Consider the following 18,323-nt stretch of genomic DNA (forward strand, 5'->3'; position numbering starts at 1 on the left):
GCGATAAGACATTTTTTCGACAAATACATTAGTACGTGAATGGTAACAATTCAGAATCTTATAAGTTTTCAATGGCGCTGAGCCGGGATCAACAAGGAGAGCGGTTTGCGTGCAATCCAAGCACACGCATGAAAAAATCAGCTACTAATCCAATCCCCACATGTGCGCAAGTCGAAGGGAGATCTCAAATGCAGAGATTAAAACCCTCGCCGGGTGAGGAGAATGCAGGAGGGAGCATGTCCCAAGGACACGGCAGGACGGGAGGGCAGCAGAAGGGACATGGATCCCAAGTTGTTTGGTGGAGGTGGCAGGATGGGAGGAGAGCAGAAGAGTAAGGACCGAGCCGTTCACGGGACAAATTAAAATGCAATTTCGAATGCATGATGGTCCGCGAACTTGTTGACATAGAAGGCACGGAAGTTGTCTAAAGAGTGGTAAAATTTGAGATGATGAGGGATGGGATCAGTACCGTAAATGGGAAGGAGATGAGCTGCACGATAGATTGCGTCAATGTGTATCACTGAAATGTCTGGAGAGCGATCATCGAATGATGGCTGAACTACCCACATGCCCGTGTCTTCATCAGGAGCATCACCGATGACGCTGAACCAATGAACAACAGCACACTCGTATAGGACCAACTTGTACTTGAACGAAAAGAAGCATAGCACACGCGCTACTTCGAGTCCTCGCATTCCGTCAAGTTCGGGTCGTGAATTGATAAACACGCAATCATAGCGGGCATGTGCGTTCCTCCATTTCGGGCAGGATCGAATGTATTCTCTTCGCATCCCTCCAACCCCACTTAAATCACTGGGTGCATAGAATCTTGATGATGCTGAATTGACTACTGAGACTTTCCCGTCGTAGACCGGGAAGCTGTCAGCTGGGATAGTAGCATGGTCGCGAGTGTCGTGAGGGTGAAGCTGTTTGAACAGAAAGCTCCCGATGAGTTCTCGTAAGTGTTTAACAGAGAGCTCGATAGCAAGTGCCGCCACGGTTTGAGCACGGTTTCGTTCTAATATAATTATAAGCTATTTAATAACAAAAGCATCAAACCACATACGACATGTTTGAGCAAGCTGCACATGAGCCTCAATCTCAGGTGGCCCATCATCGATCTCACCATTATCAAGTCCATCGTTGTCGTTGTCGTCGGCAGCATTGGATTGAATAGTGTTGGGAATGTCATTCATGGGTTCATTATCGCCTGGATCATCGACATGACCTAATTGAAATCAGCAAAGGAATAATAGTGCGATCTCTATTCACTAACCTTTCATGTTTAAAGCATCACTAAGACATGTACTATTGAGCATACCACGTTTGGTAAAATCTACACGCAATGCTCCAAGTTTGTCGAGTTGCTGATTTGTCACAAGCATTTGCCCGAGTGCGTTGTACCTGTTGGACCGACGCCATGGTTGCTTTACAGCTTTAATATGTTTATTTTCTGTCATTGATGAACAGAGACCGTTCAGCGCTCCAAAAAGACGGATAAGTTCAGGGTAGTGCTTCATTGCATGCTGGCGCGGGAGCGAGAATGTAGGAACGATGCCAAGCTTGAGGAATATTGGACGATAGTGGTGAAACCGGCGAAGGGCATCCTCTATTTGCAAGATTGTGTCCTCCGTGATAACATTCTTTCGGACGAGATAGCAGAACTCCAAGAATGCACGAAATGTACGGACAACGTCCGTTGGTACGTGGCCTTCTATTGCAGGTAGATATATCTACATGTCATTGAACATATATTTTATCAGTCGAGTCTTATGTCAATTAAAAACATACACATACCTTCATGAGCGCTTTAGAGTCGTCCCCGGTCCACTGTTTGAATCCACGGCCCTGCGGAAAATGTCGCAAGCCAGTAAATGGGGCAGCAACAGCCAGACGACGGTCTATGTCGTCCATAATTTGTTCAGCCTTCCTTTTCCCATGAATACGATGGAGGTATTTTTCCACCCACATAACGAGATGATCCTTGAAACAGCCTTTGACGATTTGGTGCAGGATATCTGGTGCGATGAGTTGATGAATATCGGCACGAGGGAAGTCGTTCGTAAAAGGCTGAACATAAATAAGTCCCGCGAGCACTTGCAGCAACTGAATGAAGCGTACCACAACATCTCCAACAATACCAAACTCACGCCGCAGCATATCCACATCAAATGTATCCTCCTCGACGAGAGCCTCTCTATGTGCCTCGCATCGGCAGAGTGCATCTTCATCATCTAGTTTTCCATGTGGAGCAAGACACCTTTGAAGGTATCAGATATCAGGAGAGCAGGCAAAGAACTAGTAAGACAAACCTTGGACACCAGTTCCTCACAATAGACGTAAGTAGAACTTGTTCTTCATGGTCCGCAATATATGGTCCTAATCCAAAAATGACACGTCGATAATGACCGTCACCGAAACGTATGACCTCAGGCTTTGACATGACATCTTTGAGCGTTTCGAGGATCTTGGCGAGTGAGGAATGAAAGATCTGGCGTCGGAAATTCCGAAATTCTTCTTTTTCTTTATGTTCATTGGTAGCTACAAGACTTAGCCGGGTTCCAGTGCGAAACAGTCTGAAAAACTCACTCTTTGGTATGGCAAGAAAGCCAATAAGACAGAGGGCGTTTCGGTGTGCTCGACGGACATTGTTGCGGACATTGCCAATAGATAGATATAATGGATAGTATTCGTTGTTTCCAGTGCCGACGGACACTGTTGTCTTGTCGCTTCCGAGTATTATCGGCACAAATGTTGCTCCGAGATTGTCAGGATCAGCCGCAATGATATCCTGAAAAGCATGATTAGTACGAAGAGGCTAACTTTATAATACCACATACTGCTTGCTGCCAGGCCCAATCGCCCGACATAAAGTCTTGATAACGACGTTCGTCCTTATCAACTGAATATTCGCGGAAAGGGCGATAATCAAACTCATTTACATAGTCGGGGTTGGTGAGGATGTTTCGTGCAACTTCACGAGGGTCACGATACCAAACTTCGAACTGTTGGTTCATCCATGGAGGCACATCGGGCCCAACAGGTTTCTCTCCAGAGTACTGAATTTTGAAAGACTGCCAGCTGACACCACCGATTGGAATGTTGTCGATTGTGTTATAGAGGTCCTTACGATCTGCAAAAGGTGGCTGATCGCCATGTTTGAGAAGCGATGCAGCCCAGAGATCGAGAAGAGTGTTTATATTGGGTGCGGACATTTGTACATGGCTGTACAAAAACTCAGCCGTCTCGAATTCAATCCGATTGCGAAATGGTGACCAGTCATCAGGTGACTGTTCTGCGAGAGGGATTGGTGGAGTACCAGGGGGCAAAAAATTGCCACTTGCATCGCATGGTCGAGCTAAGACGTCATTAACATCAGATGTGCTACTAGTAAGAATAAAAAAGGTACAATCACCATTCAAACCAGTGTGATAATTTCGATACAAAGATTTGCCTGTACCATAGAATTCAGAGTCTACTTCCCGGGCTGGTGCTGGAGACGAGTGGTGCGGAACATCTTCGGAAGGTGCTGTTAGAAAAGAGGTACTGGCGTTGAGACTGGAACTGTGACTCACCATTAGCATTGCCATCTCGTTCTTGTCTTGGTCGTGGTGGAAATGAGTGGTCATAGTGTGGAATATCTTCAGAAGGGATTGTTAGAACTGTGGGTCGGGTAGCAGGAACCGCTGGGACTCACTGGAATTCATATCAGTGTCTACTTCTTGTATTGGTGGCGGAGACGAGCAATTTGGAATATAACATTCTGAAATCAGGGTCAGAAGGAATGTGGTAACCGTTGAGCGAGTCGTACCAGGAGGACTGATATCCATATCCTGCGGCGCAGGTTCATTGGTCCTTGGGTGGCACAGGATTGGGTGCATGATGGTGCGGTGTCTTGTTCGCCCGCCTTGAGATTTGAAATGTTGATTGCATCCAGGATGACCGCAGGGTAACTGAAACGAGTTATGCTTCCTTCGAGAATACTGAGTAGAGCAGGGTGCCATGCGTGCTAGAGTGCCGGTTGAAGAATATTAGTTGACGGGAACTTTGGCGTATAGAACTGAATTGGGACTAGACGTAGCAGTACGAAAATTGAGCCCAAGTAGTAAGTTCTGGAACGTAACACAAGTGTGAGCGCATATTTGTGCAAATTGACGGGGCCAGTACCATGCAAATTTTACCTTGAACTTTTCGCTTCATTTCGTCCTCGCCTCCCATCATCTCCGTCAGTCAGCTATGCCCCCCAAAGCCTCACAAGAAGTGTCCACGCGTCGGACTCGTCCATCAAACGCAAATGCTCATCCTGGTAGGCCTGTTCTGGAGGCTGAAGCTGAGGAGCGGCTCCAGAATGCAAAGGGAAAACCTCGTACCAAGACTTCAAAAGTTGCTAATACCCCATACGCAAATGAAAGCCCTGAAGAGAGGAATGCCCGGATTCAAAAGGTTGCTGAACGAATTGCAGGAATTGAAGACGGCATGGAGACTCTTGAAGCCAAAATGCATGAAAGCAAGCCAAAACCTATTCGGCCCCGTCCTCGTCCTACAGGCAAAGGTAACAAAGTGTCTATGAAGGACACCGCAAGTGGTATGAGCCTCCTATCAAGAGTAGTAACTGAAACTGACACTTACCTAGAGGACACGCTTCTCAGAGACAGTGAGATTGATGAGGCTGCTGGAAAAAGCGGCAAGACAAAGAAGCAGGAAAAGACGATGTTACTGAAGGAAGCGATCAGAAATGCCCGTTCTGGATTGAAGGCTGCTTCGGATGCACGTGCCATCAGTAACAATAAAGGCAACAATGCGGCATTATCGTGAGTCAACACACTTGCTTCCCAATGTTTTTACTCACCGAGTCAACTCTATTCTTTATTAACCGTGCGGTTTCAAGGACGACTGAAAAATCGTCACTCAACAGTTTTATCGATGGCTGGTTCAACGATGTCCCACCACAAGCTGACCCAAAGTCCAATGCAACCAGTCTCAAATCGAACACCTATTCTGCATCTCAAGCTGCTTCCACTCCGCCCTCATCAGTGTTGTCCACCACCAGTACTAACACTAGTTCTAAGACCAAATCTGCGGCCATTGACAAGAAGCAGCCAACCGAACTCAACATATTCTCCGAATCTACCGACGATGTCCTGATGGTTAGCGATGATAGCCTTGATGGCTCTGATGTTTTGGAACGGCATCCAGTTGCACTTCAGAAGAAAGGGAGACAGGCAGTTAGAGTAAGTCATTATTTCCATGAACCATTCTGTTCAAGGACTAACCTGGATTCTAGAAGTCTACTGTAATCGTTCCCGCTAGTGAGAGTGACTCTGAGCCGGAGCAGATAACTTATTTTGCAGAGTCTGGTGGTGTCAAGCGTAAGGCTTCGGATGATGTTGCAGATTTTGTTGACGAGACTGCATCCGAGGCCACGGATGATTCTGACATTTTGATTGATGATTCGCAGGAAATGACAGGCCTCTTGTCCGAGGCCATCATTGACTCGGAGAAGAAGGTATATGCCCCTCGCAAGACTACATCAGTGCGTGTTTATTTTATCTCTTGCATAACCGACTCAGTTTGTATATTTGAGGCATCTACCATTGTATCTCAGAGCGCTACCCCTCCCCCACCAAAAAAGTTGAAGAGAGAGCGCTCCAGAGCCTCCAAGGTTACTGATGACGACGATCTCATGCCTCCACCCTCCACTCAGGTCCCGGCAGGCTATTATGACGATGTTGTGCCTCCACCCTCCACTCAGGTCCCGGCAGGCTATTATGATGATGTTGTGCCTCCCCCCAGCACCCAAGTCCCATCAAATGCCGGGAAGACTGCTGCACAGGAGGTCATCAAGCCCCGTGGTCAATATCGCAACAACGATCTTCCCATACCTGCTGACTCAAAGTGGGTGAAGGCTTTCTTGTCTACCACGCTTCTCTGGGCTGGAAGTCAACCTAATCCATGGGAAATACCTGAGTCTGTGATGGCAGACGCACTGCAGGAGATTTTTGATACAGTCTACCCTGATGTCAAATACAAGGTAAATACGAACGGTGCAGTATTTGCAGTAGTAAGTTCATTTAATACATTTTGTGCTGCATCTTTCATATGCTGTTTTAGGCGCAACAGCGACTCTCGGAGTGGAGGAGCAACATTGGTTCCACGGCACTTGCCATCATCGTCGATTTTTGCTCGCGCATCACGGATGCACCAAACGCCGACATTGCCAAGCGATTCCTCCAGAATTACGCCTTCATGTATGAAGACCCAGACAATATATCACGGGACACAGCCTACCTATCAGTGTTTGTACTGCGAATGATCGCATCCACTCATCTCAGCGCCATCGTCAATCATGCTGATGTCCCTGCGTTATATACTGATGAGCTTGCCTTGGGTAAAGGCATGGACGGTGTCATCGTGCTTTGTGTTGTCGCGGTGAGGTTTTTTTTATCTGAAATTTGCTTTTCTGATTGTTTCTAGCTTGAACGTGCCCTCAAGTTCGTTAAAGACAAAGTCATCAAGGTCGAAGACATTCTCGCATCCATGACAACTGGCAAGTCTGGCGTCAAACTCCCAAAAACGCTCAACAAGGTGACAGGGAAGATGTCGAGCGGAAATTATAAATTTTCATTCGCGAATTGGCACGAAGAGACGGAGTCATACATGAAATCAATCAGTAGCAGGGATGAGGAAACAAAACTCAACATTATTGTGCGTGCACGAAAGCTTATGAAGACATCGAACACGGACTTTTTGGACGATGACGTGGAGGAGAGTATCAACGACCGTGCCCTCATTTGTAACATTAGTTTCTTCCCGCACCATCAACATCACTGACCTCTTTTCTTATCTCAACAGAATACTATATTGTCATGGTGGTGCTATATTCAAGTTGTGACGCACCTACATGTCAGCACCGCAGCATTCGTACCATTCAAGGTTCAACCGCCGCCACCTTCCTTCGTATTGCCCTTCATCACAGTATTCAAGTTGAAGTTTCGCTCACTCACAATTTCGACCGCTTTGTCCGCTCGTTTTATAAATCCTATTAATTGACTTTTTGTGGTGTTTCATTACTTCGCTTATCGTACTGTTTGGATCCAATGATCACTTTTTCGTCTTACTACCAGAGGGATAAGTGAAATTAAGACGAAAATAAGAGATCGACTGGTCTGAATAAGTCAATGTTTACTTATCCATCGTTCCTACTTATTTGTGCTTATCAAGTCATTTAAGTACATAAAGCAAATGTGAGAATTTCCTGATGTATCTGTGTGTGGGATATGGGGACCGGCGAGCTATTGGGCACCCCTCTCCAAGGCCACGCTGACTGGGTTAACACTGTTGCGGTCTCCTCAGATAGCAATTGCATAGTGTCTGGCTCGGACGACGAGACCGTCCGGGTGTGGGATATGAAGACTGGCGAGGCAGTGGATCCCCCTTTCCGAGGGCACACCGGACATGTTCTGTCTGTCGCAATCTCACCTGATGGCAAACGCATCGTATCTGGGTCGTCCGACAGGACTATCCGAGTGTGGGATCTAGAATCTCTAATCCAGCAGCACCAATCATTTGAAACACCTACAATATGTTTCTCATCCGATCCGACTCATGCCCTTCATTCTGCCTCCTCCTTTATCCAAGATTCTGATACCCCAGCCCCCTCCAGTCTAAACAAGGAGGGATGGATTGTAGGTCCCGAAGGACGAATTCTACTCTGGATCCCACTCACTTTCCACCCAGTGGTGTATGCCCCAGGCAACACGCTGGTGATATCCAACAATGCCCTACAGCTGGACTTGAGTCGTGTCGCACACGGCACATCATGGCACAAGTGTCGCGAACAGTAGTAGGTTGCATTGCGTTCGCGGTTGTATTTGTCAGTCAGACTGCATGTACATATCTTAATCGACTGAAGATTTATGCACATTTTACGGATTTCATACAATATCTGTTATGACTCGCTCTTACAAAACAGTTTCGGCTGCACGAAGATTTCATTCACTATGTTTACATACACTCCTCCCATGGCTACTATACTATTGCTTCCCTATTTCTTCCTGCAGGATAAAGTACGCAAGTTAGAACTCGACGTGAATTTGAAACATCGGGTCATTCGGCTTCATTCAGCATCATCCTATCCTCGTCAGACTCCATTGCCCTCTGAGATGGCTGTCACAATTGGCTTCTTCACCCCTGGAAGCAGTGCCCACCTGCATGGACCGTGACGCCATCCAACTACTCAAACAACGCTCGGCGAATCCTAGTCACAGGCAGCTCAGGCTTAAGCAGTTGCTCGTCTGCAATCAGCATCTCCAAAGCATATCAAGAAATACCTCGCTTACAACATGCATCACCAGGAGGATGGGTAGAAGGATGGGTAGGCGATGGTGATCGGAGGAGGTGACGTGAAGAGGAGGCTGCGTGTGGAAATTGGTGTTGGAGAGGGATGGTTTTGGTGTCGACTAGGGCTTAGAGGTTCGTTCCGGTAATACCGGACGCTAGGAGGGGTATGAAGCCGCGAGATGAGACCAATCGTTGTCGTACACATATCTGACATAAACAGGTACATCGTGTCTAGTGCTACATCTGTACCCGTTGTGAAAAGATTGCATCTCGGTGGAGAACTAACGTCGGGGTCTAGCTTTGTTTCTTGATGATACTCTGTAGTGTGCATTAACAACATCGACAGACCTAGGGAGCGCACTCTCTTTTGGAATTTGATCTTCAAAGCCTCGGCTGCCAGTATCATGTTTCGCGTTCCCTGATGCACGACAAGACTCTGAAATTCCTCAGCATCCATGAGACGCCTGAAGTTCTCAATTCAGTTTCTGCCAGATCCCCGTGTCGCCTAGTAACGTAGGCTGTATACAGCAACGGTTTGGAATTGTACGTTACCTGTGGTAGAACACTTCTACATAGGACCCAAGAATACAGGCCGATAAGCGTGGTCCCCATGTCTAGACATCGATCCTCAATTCTCAGATAACCGGGACCAGGCCTCCCCATCTACGGGGGTCCTGTTCTCGCAACAATAATTTAGTCATAATTGAGGTCTGTTGGCATTCTGAATGGTATCTGTTTGAAAGTAAATTTCGAATGGTCAGGGTCTGCACAGGATAGTATCCAGGACATAAAAGAAAGCTGTCGTCCTACCGTCCCCCTTCACATTTATTCCCAAGATCCATCCTGTATTGCATCTCACAAATGATGCGTCTCCTTCCGAGTCATCCTCGCCGTCACTTCCTACCGGTTTATTTCCGAGAAACATCTCACAAATGATGCGTCCCTCCTTCCGAGTTGTCCTCGCCGTTGTTGCTGCCTTGGCAGTATCCATGGTTGTCAGTGCTGACGGTGAATGCCAATTAATTAGCTGGCCTTGTGAGTCAAGCGAAGATTGCTGCCGTGGCTTTCATTGGGTAAAAATGCCGCTCCGAGTAATTGATAAGGTGAGTATGAATAGTTTTATCCAGGATTCAAGTTTGTTGACTGACTGGCGTGGTAGCCAGGAGACTACGTATATTTGTGTGAGGTCCCATGAGCTACAGACGACAGTGAGACATGTTTCTGCTTCTCATTGGTGCAGTATGGTTAATGGAACAACATAGAATTAAGTGGGAATGCTTGCTTTACTGCCACTGCTGGAGAAATGAAGATTTTAGGATAGAGAAACTCACATCGAGAGCCTGGACTCCAAGTCTGTTCAATATTATGTAATCGGAGTCGGTACTCACATGCATCAGTAGCGTAGTTAGCCAATGAAAATCGTTCATCGTTCATGCAGTGTCACTTTTCATAATCAACACACTAGTTAACTGGTGAAATTTACGTCTTCCAGAATCCAGACAAAGTTTCTGAGCGGGGGTCAGCCTACCAATCAGCTGCCTACTCTTCCCAGGCGATCCAAGATATAATCTGCCGAATCGCCTAATAATAGTGGTCTTATTCCCGTACTACTAAGTCTTATGTACTGGCGAAAGCAATTCTGATTTTTCCACTCTTCCAACGTTGTTCTTCACAATTTCCAGGGATCTAACGATATTAGTAGCCCATAGGTCACCACTATATACACTTCCCCTCATATGTTTCCAGCCAGCTGCTTCCAGCGGCTGCGCCCGTCCACCAGCCTGTCGACAAACTTGGGTCGTTTCAGAAAACAACATGCACTGACCTTTGCCCGTCGACAGAGCTCGAGCGTGCCCTTGAAGAGTCCACGTTCCTGGTCTCCAATTGTCATTGGTTCTATCGCTAGCGGGCTTATCGGATATTCTCTCAGTGCGCTTTGGAAGCCTTCTCTGACATCCGAGGCTCTCGAGGAGATGGAACCAAAGTATGGTACCCCGAAAGACTTTGAACAGGCCATCAAGGAACTTCGGGATTTATTTGATTCAGATGATGCTGTCTCAACTCATCCGGATGACCTTCGTATTCACGGATATTCAGAGAATGATTACCACCCAAGTGAGGGCTTCCATTCGGCCGAGCTTCGCATTCCCAAACTCATGTTAGTCTTCCAGATGCACCGCATACTGTCATCGTATACCCAAAGAGTACAGAGGATGTAGTCAAAATCGTCAAGACTGCCGTCAAGTACCGTATGCCCCTCACCCCTTTCTCTGGTGGTACCTCCTTAGAGGGAAGTTATCGTGGCGTGAGTCGATTCCTATTTAAAGCCATTCATGCTCACGACGGTGGCCCTCTAGAGCCATGTCGGTGGTATTTGTGTTGATATGTCCGACATGAATAAGATTATCGAAATTCATGGCGAGTGTGTCATGCACCTTTCTTCGAATACTACTCAATATTCTTCCAAACCAGAGGCGGACTCAGACCTTGTTTGCCAGCCCGGTGTCGGATGGATGGAAATTAACGAGACATTGCAGAAGAAAGGTAAGACCGCAATGCAAATTTCGTCGCGTTACTCACATCCTTGAAAGGCATACCATTATTCTTTCCCGTACGTTCTGACATTGACGCTGTATCGTCATCTGACAATTTTTACTCACATAGTTGGATCCCGGCCCAGGCGCCACTATCGGTGGCATGATGAGCACTGGTTGCTCAGGCAGTACGTATCAGCAGTCATAAATCGGCGGTGCGATTATTGACGTGTTGACCTTGGCAGCGAATGCCGTCCGGTACGGTACTGCAAAAGGCGAATGGTTCTTGAATGCGGTATCTATTGGTTCCCTTGACGATATTTGAATTGGTTGATTGAGTATCCCTATAGACGGTTGTTCTTCCTTCTGGAGAAGTCATCAAAACTCGCCAACGTGCTCGGAAATCTGCAGCTGGGTTCGACACCACGAAGTTGTTCATCGGTGCCGAGGGCACTCTTGGTATCATCACAGAAGGTGATATCACGTATTTTGCTCTTGTCGATTGCTCTTGACACTTTTGTTAGTCACTATCCGGTTAGCTCCCGTCCTCCCAACAACAGTCGCCGTCGTACACTTCCCTGATGTGAAACGTGCAACGGAGGCCGTCATCGACGTGATGAACCGCGGCGTTGGCATCCGTAGGTTATCCCTTCCTGATCAAGCAACACGCTCACCTCCAGGATCCAGAATGTGTTGAACTCTGCGACTCTGAATTCATGCGCTCTATAAATTTATTTGGTGCATCCCAGCGCAAATACCCTGAACAGGACTCCCTGTTCTTCAAATTCCAAGGTCCAACGTCTGCTTCGATCGCGGAGACCGCTAAGATCGTAAAGGAAATTGTGCAGAAGCACGGCGGCACTGGTTTTGAATTGGCACGTTCTGAGAAAGAAGCACATGACCTGTGGGCAGACAGAAAAAACGCTCTTTATTCTGGTTTGGCCCTCCTGGAAGGAAGTCGGGGGTGGAGCACTGATGTTTGGTAAGCCCAAGCTGCTGCAGGTCCAGGCGTGTCTTATGTTTTCCGCCTGCAGCGTGCCAGTCTCGAAACTACCACAACTCGTGTATGAAACCAAGAAAGACTTGGAACGGTTAGGCCTTGTATCAATAGTTGTAGGACACGTTGGTGACGGTTAGTACCCACACACTTCGCGCATTGTATCGTCTTTCTCATTGACAACATCACACCCAGGCAATTTTCACACCCAGCTTCTGTTCCGCAATGATAAGGAGCTCGAAAGCGTTCGCGAAGCCGTGCATAGGATGGTGAAGCGTGCGATAAAGCTTGAAGGCACTTGTACGTCTTCACTGCTACATGCACGAAGGTGGTGATCTTACGTCTACAGGCACTGGCGAACACGGTGTTGGGATTGGGAAGCGGGAATATCTGTACGAAGAACTCGGCGAGGGAACGGTGGAGTTAATGCGATCCGTCAAGAGGACCCTAGACCCACTTGGTTTGTTCAACCCCGGAAAGGTGAGTCAGATCGCGTGGCAGGAGTTTGGTGCTGACGCAGAACGAATAGTTGTATCCAGACAGGATAGATAAAAAATCGAAACGTTGATGATTTTTTACGACTATTATGTGCTTTATGATACGGGATCATCGCTGACACCGTTGTATTTTCTCTTGGCTGTATCCATTCCATTTTAAATGTACCGCGACCATGTTTTCATGTCTTGACGTTATCTCATACAAGAACCGACAATAAACCTAACCTCAAACAAGTTCTGTTGGAGAATACCCACGCGTTTACCCACAGGTTACCCCAGGATAGACATTATCTGCCTCGTGGATCTGAATCTGATGTGGGGACAATAGACTAAGCACCGAGCTGAGATAAGTGGCTCAAGATCATGCATGCATGTCTCGAGCCCCGGGAATCCGTATGTTTAGGAACAAATCCATTCGTCACAATACCTTTGCCCTCTTGTATTTGTCGTGCATCTTACATTAATATTGATCGCGCACACGCAACTTCACAGCAGAAAAAAATCCAAGTGTCTCACTATCAATGTAGACAGGGGTAATGATTTGGTATGTATAAAACAACCACGGCACCTGCCTACAGTGCACTGGCACCTGTACATTCATCGTGAGTAAATGCGTGGTATCGGGGACAAAATTCAGCGTACCGGTAATAATGTCAACCAACTCGTTGGTAATGGCAGCTTGACGGCCACGATTATATTGCATCGTCAGTCGGTCAATCATGTCTTTTGCGTTCTTTGATGCATTGTCCATGGCGTTGCGACTGTGCCCAAAAATGTTGAATGATATGACGTAAAAGTTTACCAGATCAACGTACCGGGCACTCTGCTCGCATGCGTGAGCCTCAACAAGAGCAGCATAAATGGCGTTTGCAAGTGAAAACTCGGCGAGGTCCTTTGTAACGTCGTCCTCCATTTCGTAGGCCCGGAATCCAGCTAGAAATGTATGAGTCACAACAAGACTTGGTAACATGTTATCCATACCAGACTCCTTCAATGCATTCTCGCCCACAACTTCAACTATTTCAGGCTCGTAAGCGACAGCAGAGACGAATTTGTTGTAAACGATAGAAATCCCGTCATATTTGACGTCGCTCTTCACAATCAAGTCGGCAACGCCAGCAGCGTCAGCGAAGGTGGGGATGTCACGGCCAATTTGGCTGAAGGACATGGCCAAATTCTTGGCGAGTACACGTGATAGTTGTACTTTGGACTTGTCACCGATGACCATGATGGGAGAGTCGGAGTCGACAGGCTTCTCAGTGTCAGCAATAGCACGACGGGTGGCCTTGGACACGGAAGAATGGATACCACCGCAGAGACCCTTGTCGGAGGAGACGACGATAAAAAGCTTGCGCTTTGCAGGGGTTTCTAAAGGAGTATGCTGGAATATCTCTGGGTTGTTTTGAGAATATAGAAGCGGATATACAGTCTACGGGACGCACCGGAGTTAGCAAGACCGTACTGCTTGCCGCTCTGCATGGCACGCTGCGCCTTTGCGAGCTTGGTGGAAGCAATCATCTTCATGGACTGTACATCGCAACAAGTATCCGCTGTCAACGCCCAGAAATAATACAAAAAACAACACGTCGGCGCACCTTGGTAATTTTCTCGATATTCTTGACCGACTTCAACCGTAGCTCGATTTCACGCAACGTAGCCATGTTGCGGGCATTTTTGGGAGCAGCTCCCAGCGGGGAGGGCTGGGTCGCGATACGGGCAAGTGAACGCCTTGCTAACATTGAAAAGTGGTCAAACTTGGTGCGCGACCGAATTCCGAGTAGCCCAACATACTTCACCGACTTCCGGCGATATCCGATCGGAGCTCAGATTCGCATTGCCGGATCTCGGCATTGATAGAGTCATATCTTGCTCAACGTACTCATCAACGAGCAAGCCCATCTTACGCGTCGACCACCATGGCAGCAGAACAGCCATTGTTCGATCCTTCGCTCAAAAAGCGCAAAAAGAAAGCTGTAGCTTTCACTGAGGACCCGTTAGGTCCTGAAGCAGATCCTACTACACCTGCACCAACTACTATCGAGAATACAACTACCAACGGAGATGTCGTCGATCTCGGTCCTACCACCGCACACGAGCAGATGAAGCAAAGTCTCAATGGGGCACCAGATCGTGTTGATGCTGCCGATGAAGTAAAGGAAGACGATGATTTCAAGGCCATGTTTCCAGATGGTCTCAAGAAGAAAAAGAAGAAGAAAGACATCCCTATGGACCTTGTGAGTAATCTCATGTCAAGCCCACGTTTGGCGATCTTATATGCGTATGCTATCAGGGCGAAGATGGCTCAGGAGCATCGCCTGCAGCTGCACCCGCTGCTACGGAAGATCTCGACTTCTCCGACATCAAGAAGAAAAAGAAGTCAACAAAGAAAAAAGCAATGGAAGACTTCGAGAAGGAGCTGAATGAGGCAAAAGCAAAAGATGAGGCTGAGGAGGCTGAAGCCGACGACGGAGAGCATCTTAATGAACTAGATGAAGCAGATCTTGGGGACGACCCATTTGCACGCAATGAAGCACCTACAGGCATTGAGTCTGGCACAGAACCATGGCTTGGGAGCGACCGAGATTATACTTACCCAGAGGCATGTGCATTTGCTGTGACACCTTTTCTTGACCTATATTAACCTTCACCATAAGCTCCTAACACGATTTTACGCCTCCCTTCATGCCGCAAATCCATCATTACTCACTTCCACCGGTAAACGATACACGATCGCACCTCCACAAATTCTCCGTGAGGGTGTCCGTAAATCAATATTTGCAAACGTTGCAGATATCTGCAAGAGGATGCACAGACAGCCAGAGCATGTCATTCAATTCCTCTTCGCTGAAATGGGTACCACTGGTTCAGTAGACGGTTCAGGGCGTTTGGTCATCAAAGGTCGTTTCCAGCCTAAACAAGTCGAGAATGTTTTGCGTCGTTATATCGGTAAGCTTAATGACATCTGCGCTTTTCATGCTCAGCGCTAATATTGTCAAAGTCGAGTATGTGACATGCAAGACATGTAAATCACCTGACACGCTCCTCACAAAGGAGAACCGTATTTTCTTCATGTCCTGCGAGTCCTGCGGCTCACGTCGATCCGTCAACGCGATTAAGAGTGGTTTCCAGGCCCAGGTTGGCAGGAGAAAGGCAACTGCGCAATGAGCCGTCGTTGTATTATCAGGAAGTTGTTTGCTACGTCCATTGCTACATTCATCATCATCACGCATATCGAACCCTTAATACATGGTCTGATTGTAGAAGCATGAGGTGAATACTCCATACAAGCCCAAATGGGGAGGACATAGTGAACAGGACAAGAAATCACTAAAAAAACATAATGTATCATAGACTCGTTGAAACGTCACGCAATATCGAGGGACGCAAACCATCCTTCATGAATCGATATCCCCAACCTTCGTCAACACTAGGCGGCGTTTTTTCTTTGGGGGTTGTGCCAACTTCGCAGGTGTGACTTCTGGTGCACTCCTGCCCGCAGAGGCATTGTTGTCAATGCTAGTAGCAGGCGTGAGAGGCGGCTCGTTCCTCTTTGCAGGAATAGTAGGCGTCGCCATAGCAGCCAGTGGAACTGAAGAAGACGAGGGCGTCATCGTGTATGTGAGGGGCACGAAATTATGTTGCGCGATGTACTGAAGTTGTAATGCATATTGTTGAGTGTGATGCGCAGGTAAAATATCATCAAAGATCACAATCGTACAGTATCCATCTCGCGATGAGAGGATAAGACACTGTCCGTCAGGAGACCTATTAAATAATTCAATATAGATACCAGTAGCCAGAAATAGTCATCACATACCACGATGCATCCGTAAATTCATCATAGTGCAACTTCGTGAGCATGCAAACAGGTCCAGATTGTTGGGTATCGTAAATGGCAACGGCATCCATGGTCAGAACAGCGTAAAGCATGCGATAAGGCAGCGCAAACACGGAGCCAGTATTGAGTGGAGCGATCGCCGGGGTAGAGGGCTTCGATGGTGATGGCGTAGAAGGCTTCAGCGATGATGCAGGCATAACTAATTCGGGAGCCACAGCATGAGGCGTAGGCGCTTCGACATGTAAATTCTTTTCCACCTTTGGAGAATATGCAGATACGTCCTTGTGAAATTCAGGTGTCGCAGAAGGCCCAGCAATATCAACAGAAATCGACCCATCCTTGCCCTTTTCTAGAGTTCCTGTCTTAGGTTCGTTATGCCCCTCTGCACCAACGACATCTTGTCTCAATTCATAAAGCACAGGGGAGAACTTGACAGCCACGCTGGCTTTCTTATGTCCCGGTAACTGAGCTATAGGAGGACGGGCAAAGTTCGCCCTTGAATAAATGAACACCGACGATGCCGATGAAGGGTTGGTTTCGCTCGTGGTAATTGCAAGTTTGGATTTACGTCCACGAGTGGGAGTTTCCTCGGCCTTGGGCTTGTTGGTAATGATGCTGGGATCCTCAAATTGCCCTGCGGGGGTTAGCAAGAGGCCCCCATCTGGACTGAACGTTAAGCGGCGGAAGAAGTTCGAGAAACTTTCATCTCCATAGAGTTTAATAGTCGACCATGCGGGCGAAGGAAGCGCACGGATTGCGGGAAGGGGTGGCATAGGAGAAGGGGATCTCCCATATCGTGCATATTGCCCAGGAGAGCCAGGGGCATTAGATCCGCTGAATGAAGACCGTCTCGAAGAAGGTCTCTCAATCGGCGGAGGAGGGAACATCGATGTGGATGGAGTACTGACTACTGACGCGGTCGGTGTCGGAGGAGCGTAGTTGCCAGAGAAAAGAACATCATCTTTGTGCTGATCACTGACAGTAGACTCTACATCACTAACAGCAGACTCATGTCTGTAGGACCTGGAACGGCTGTGCGAGCTAGGGGTGCGGCTGTGATTATGGGTGTAAGACATTCGTGTATTCTTGCCCACAGCATGGGCTTCGAACGTGCCCTGCTTGGTCGAGATCCGATACACGTGCATCGAACGGTCACTGCTCTGTGTGGCGATATATTCGTTGAGCGGGTCCCATGCTACGCCTTGGACATAATGGTTGTGCTCGGCGATCTCGCAGACGCATTTGCCTAAGCCAATGAGCCTGTATTCCCCACAGCAATAACGCAGAAAACCCACCATCACTGGAAGAGAACACCCTCGCGCAGTTGTCCGTACTGCCGGCTAAAATGTATTCCCCAGTTGGACTCCACGCTAGGTCATACACCTGCATAGATGTGCACCTGTCCCATGTTTTATTCCAACTCGATCTGAAATTGCGCATGGAAGTTACCTGAACGTCGTACGCGGCTTCCAGTACTCCTTTTCATATTGCAATTCGTCCGCAGTCAGATCACTACCATACGTGGCGGTCTGCGGCGTGCTTGAAGGTGCCCAGATGATGATCATGCCGTCTTTCAATAATCTCGCGTCAAATAGGATCAGCAAAATATTTAAGATCCGTACCATCTCCAGCGGAGGCAATGAATTCCCCTAAAGTCGCGTTAATGAAGTGGCCAGGGCTGACAAGGCGCGTGCTTAAGATACGTACCGTTAGGGGAGAATCGAACGACGTTTACAGCAGCCGAATGTCTGCTGAGTGTTGCAAGATATTCAACCCGAGCAGGGCGTGGCGCAGCGCCATCTGCACCTTCTGCAAGAGACGACGGGAGGATGTTCGGGTGCACCATCCAAATCTTTTCCAGCCCACGTTGGTCAGCGCGCTGGACGTACCAGTGCAGGCTCACTCACTCTAACGTGGTTGTCCTCGCCTCCTGTAGCCAGCCTATAGGACTGCGCAGCAAAATTCTTCTCCTGCGTTGGACGCGCTTTTTTGAATGGAACAGGTTGAAAGTCACAAGTGGATATGGGCTTGGAATCATGCCATCGAATCTCGAGGGTGCGGTAACGCATTTTTTGAATGTACTACTGAGCTCAGAGAGGGATTATGGTAGCTAGTAG

General features: G+C 47.8%; 5 protein-coding genes across 5 annotated transcripts; 3 read left to right on the plus strand and 2 right to left on the minus strand.

The window, feature by feature from the left end:
- The first annotated feature begins 9,034 nt into the window (after positions 1–9,034).
- Positions 9,035–9,686, plus strand: HD556DRAFT_232175 (uncharacterized protein). Its single transcript, XM_041309962.1, has one exon. It carries the CDS (start codon positions 9,273–9,275, stop codon positions 9,600–9,602), a length of 330 nt encoding a protein of 109 aa, XP_041151968.1. The 5' UTR covers positions 9,035–9,272; the 3' UTR covers positions 9,603–9,686.
- Positions 9,687–9,767: 81 nt separating this feature from the next.
- On the plus strand, positions 9,768–12,714 carry HD556DRAFT_1427568 (FAD-linked oxidase-like protein). Its single transcript, XM_041304663.1, has 14 exons — positions 9,768–10,455; positions 10,512–10,645; positions 10,698–10,758; positions 10,813–10,884; positions 10,932–10,951; positions 11,005–11,062; positions 11,120–11,169; positions 11,225–11,348; positions 11,399–11,512; positions 11,562–11,856; positions 11,909–12,006; positions 12,067–12,171; positions 12,221–12,351; positions 12,401–12,714. Exons 1-14 carry the CDS (start codon positions 10,077–10,079, stop codon positions 12,437–12,439), a joined length of 1,680 nt encoding a protein of 559 aa, XP_041151969.1. The 5' UTR covers positions 9,768–10,076; the 3' UTR covers positions 12,440–12,714.
- A 139-nt stretch (positions 12,715–12,853) lies between these two features.
- On the minus strand, positions 12,854–14,146 carry HD556DRAFT_1427575 (ATPase, F1 complex, gamma subunit domain-containing protein). The gene is made up of 6 exons (XM_041304664.1): positions 13,964–14,146; positions 13,811–13,895; positions 13,350–13,760; positions 13,184–13,301; positions 13,011–13,129; positions 12,854–12,957 (listed from the first exon to the last, which is right to left on the minus strand). The coding sequence occupies exons 1-6, from the start codon at positions 14,105–14,107 to the stop codon at positions 12,941–12,943; spliced, it is 894 nt and encodes a 297-aa protein (XP_041151970.1). The 5' UTR covers positions 14,108–14,146; the 3' UTR covers positions 12,854–12,940.
- Positions 14,147–14,284: 138 nt separating this feature from the next.
- On the plus strand, positions 14,285–15,533 carry HD556DRAFT_1251257 (eukaryotic translation initiation factor 2 beta; the record flags this gene model as incomplete). The annotated part of the gene is made up of 4 exons (XM_041298998.1): positions 14,285–14,602; positions 14,659–14,982; positions 15,023–15,314; positions 15,367–15,533. The coding sequence occupies 4 exons, from the start codon at positions 14,285–14,287 to the stop codon at positions 15,531–15,533; spliced, it is 1,101 nt and encodes a 366-aa protein (XP_041151971.1).
- A 230-nt stretch (positions 15,534–15,763) lies between these two features.
- HD556DRAFT_1451720 (WD40-repeat-containing domain protein) lies at positions 15,764–18,275 on the minus strand (the record flags this gene model as incomplete). The annotated part of the gene is made up of 7 exons (XM_041308013.1): positions 15,764–16,133; positions 16,186–17,452; positions 17,502–17,605; positions 17,656–17,776; positions 17,829–17,855; positions 17,914–18,058; positions 18,114–18,275. The coding sequence occupies 7 exons, from the start codon at positions 18,273–18,275 to the stop codon at positions 15,764–15,766; spliced, it is 2,196 nt and encodes a 731-aa protein (XP_041151972.1).
- Between the last annotated feature and the right edge of the window lie 48 nt (positions 18,276–18,323).

The sequence above is a fragment of the Suillus plorans genome, assembly GCF_016647745.1.
Source record: "Suillus plorans strain S12 chromosome Unknown HD556scaffold_142, whole genome shotgun sequence".
Lineage (NCBI taxonomy): Eukaryota > Fungi > Basidiomycota > Agaricomycetes > Boletales > Suillaceae > Suillus > Suillus plorans.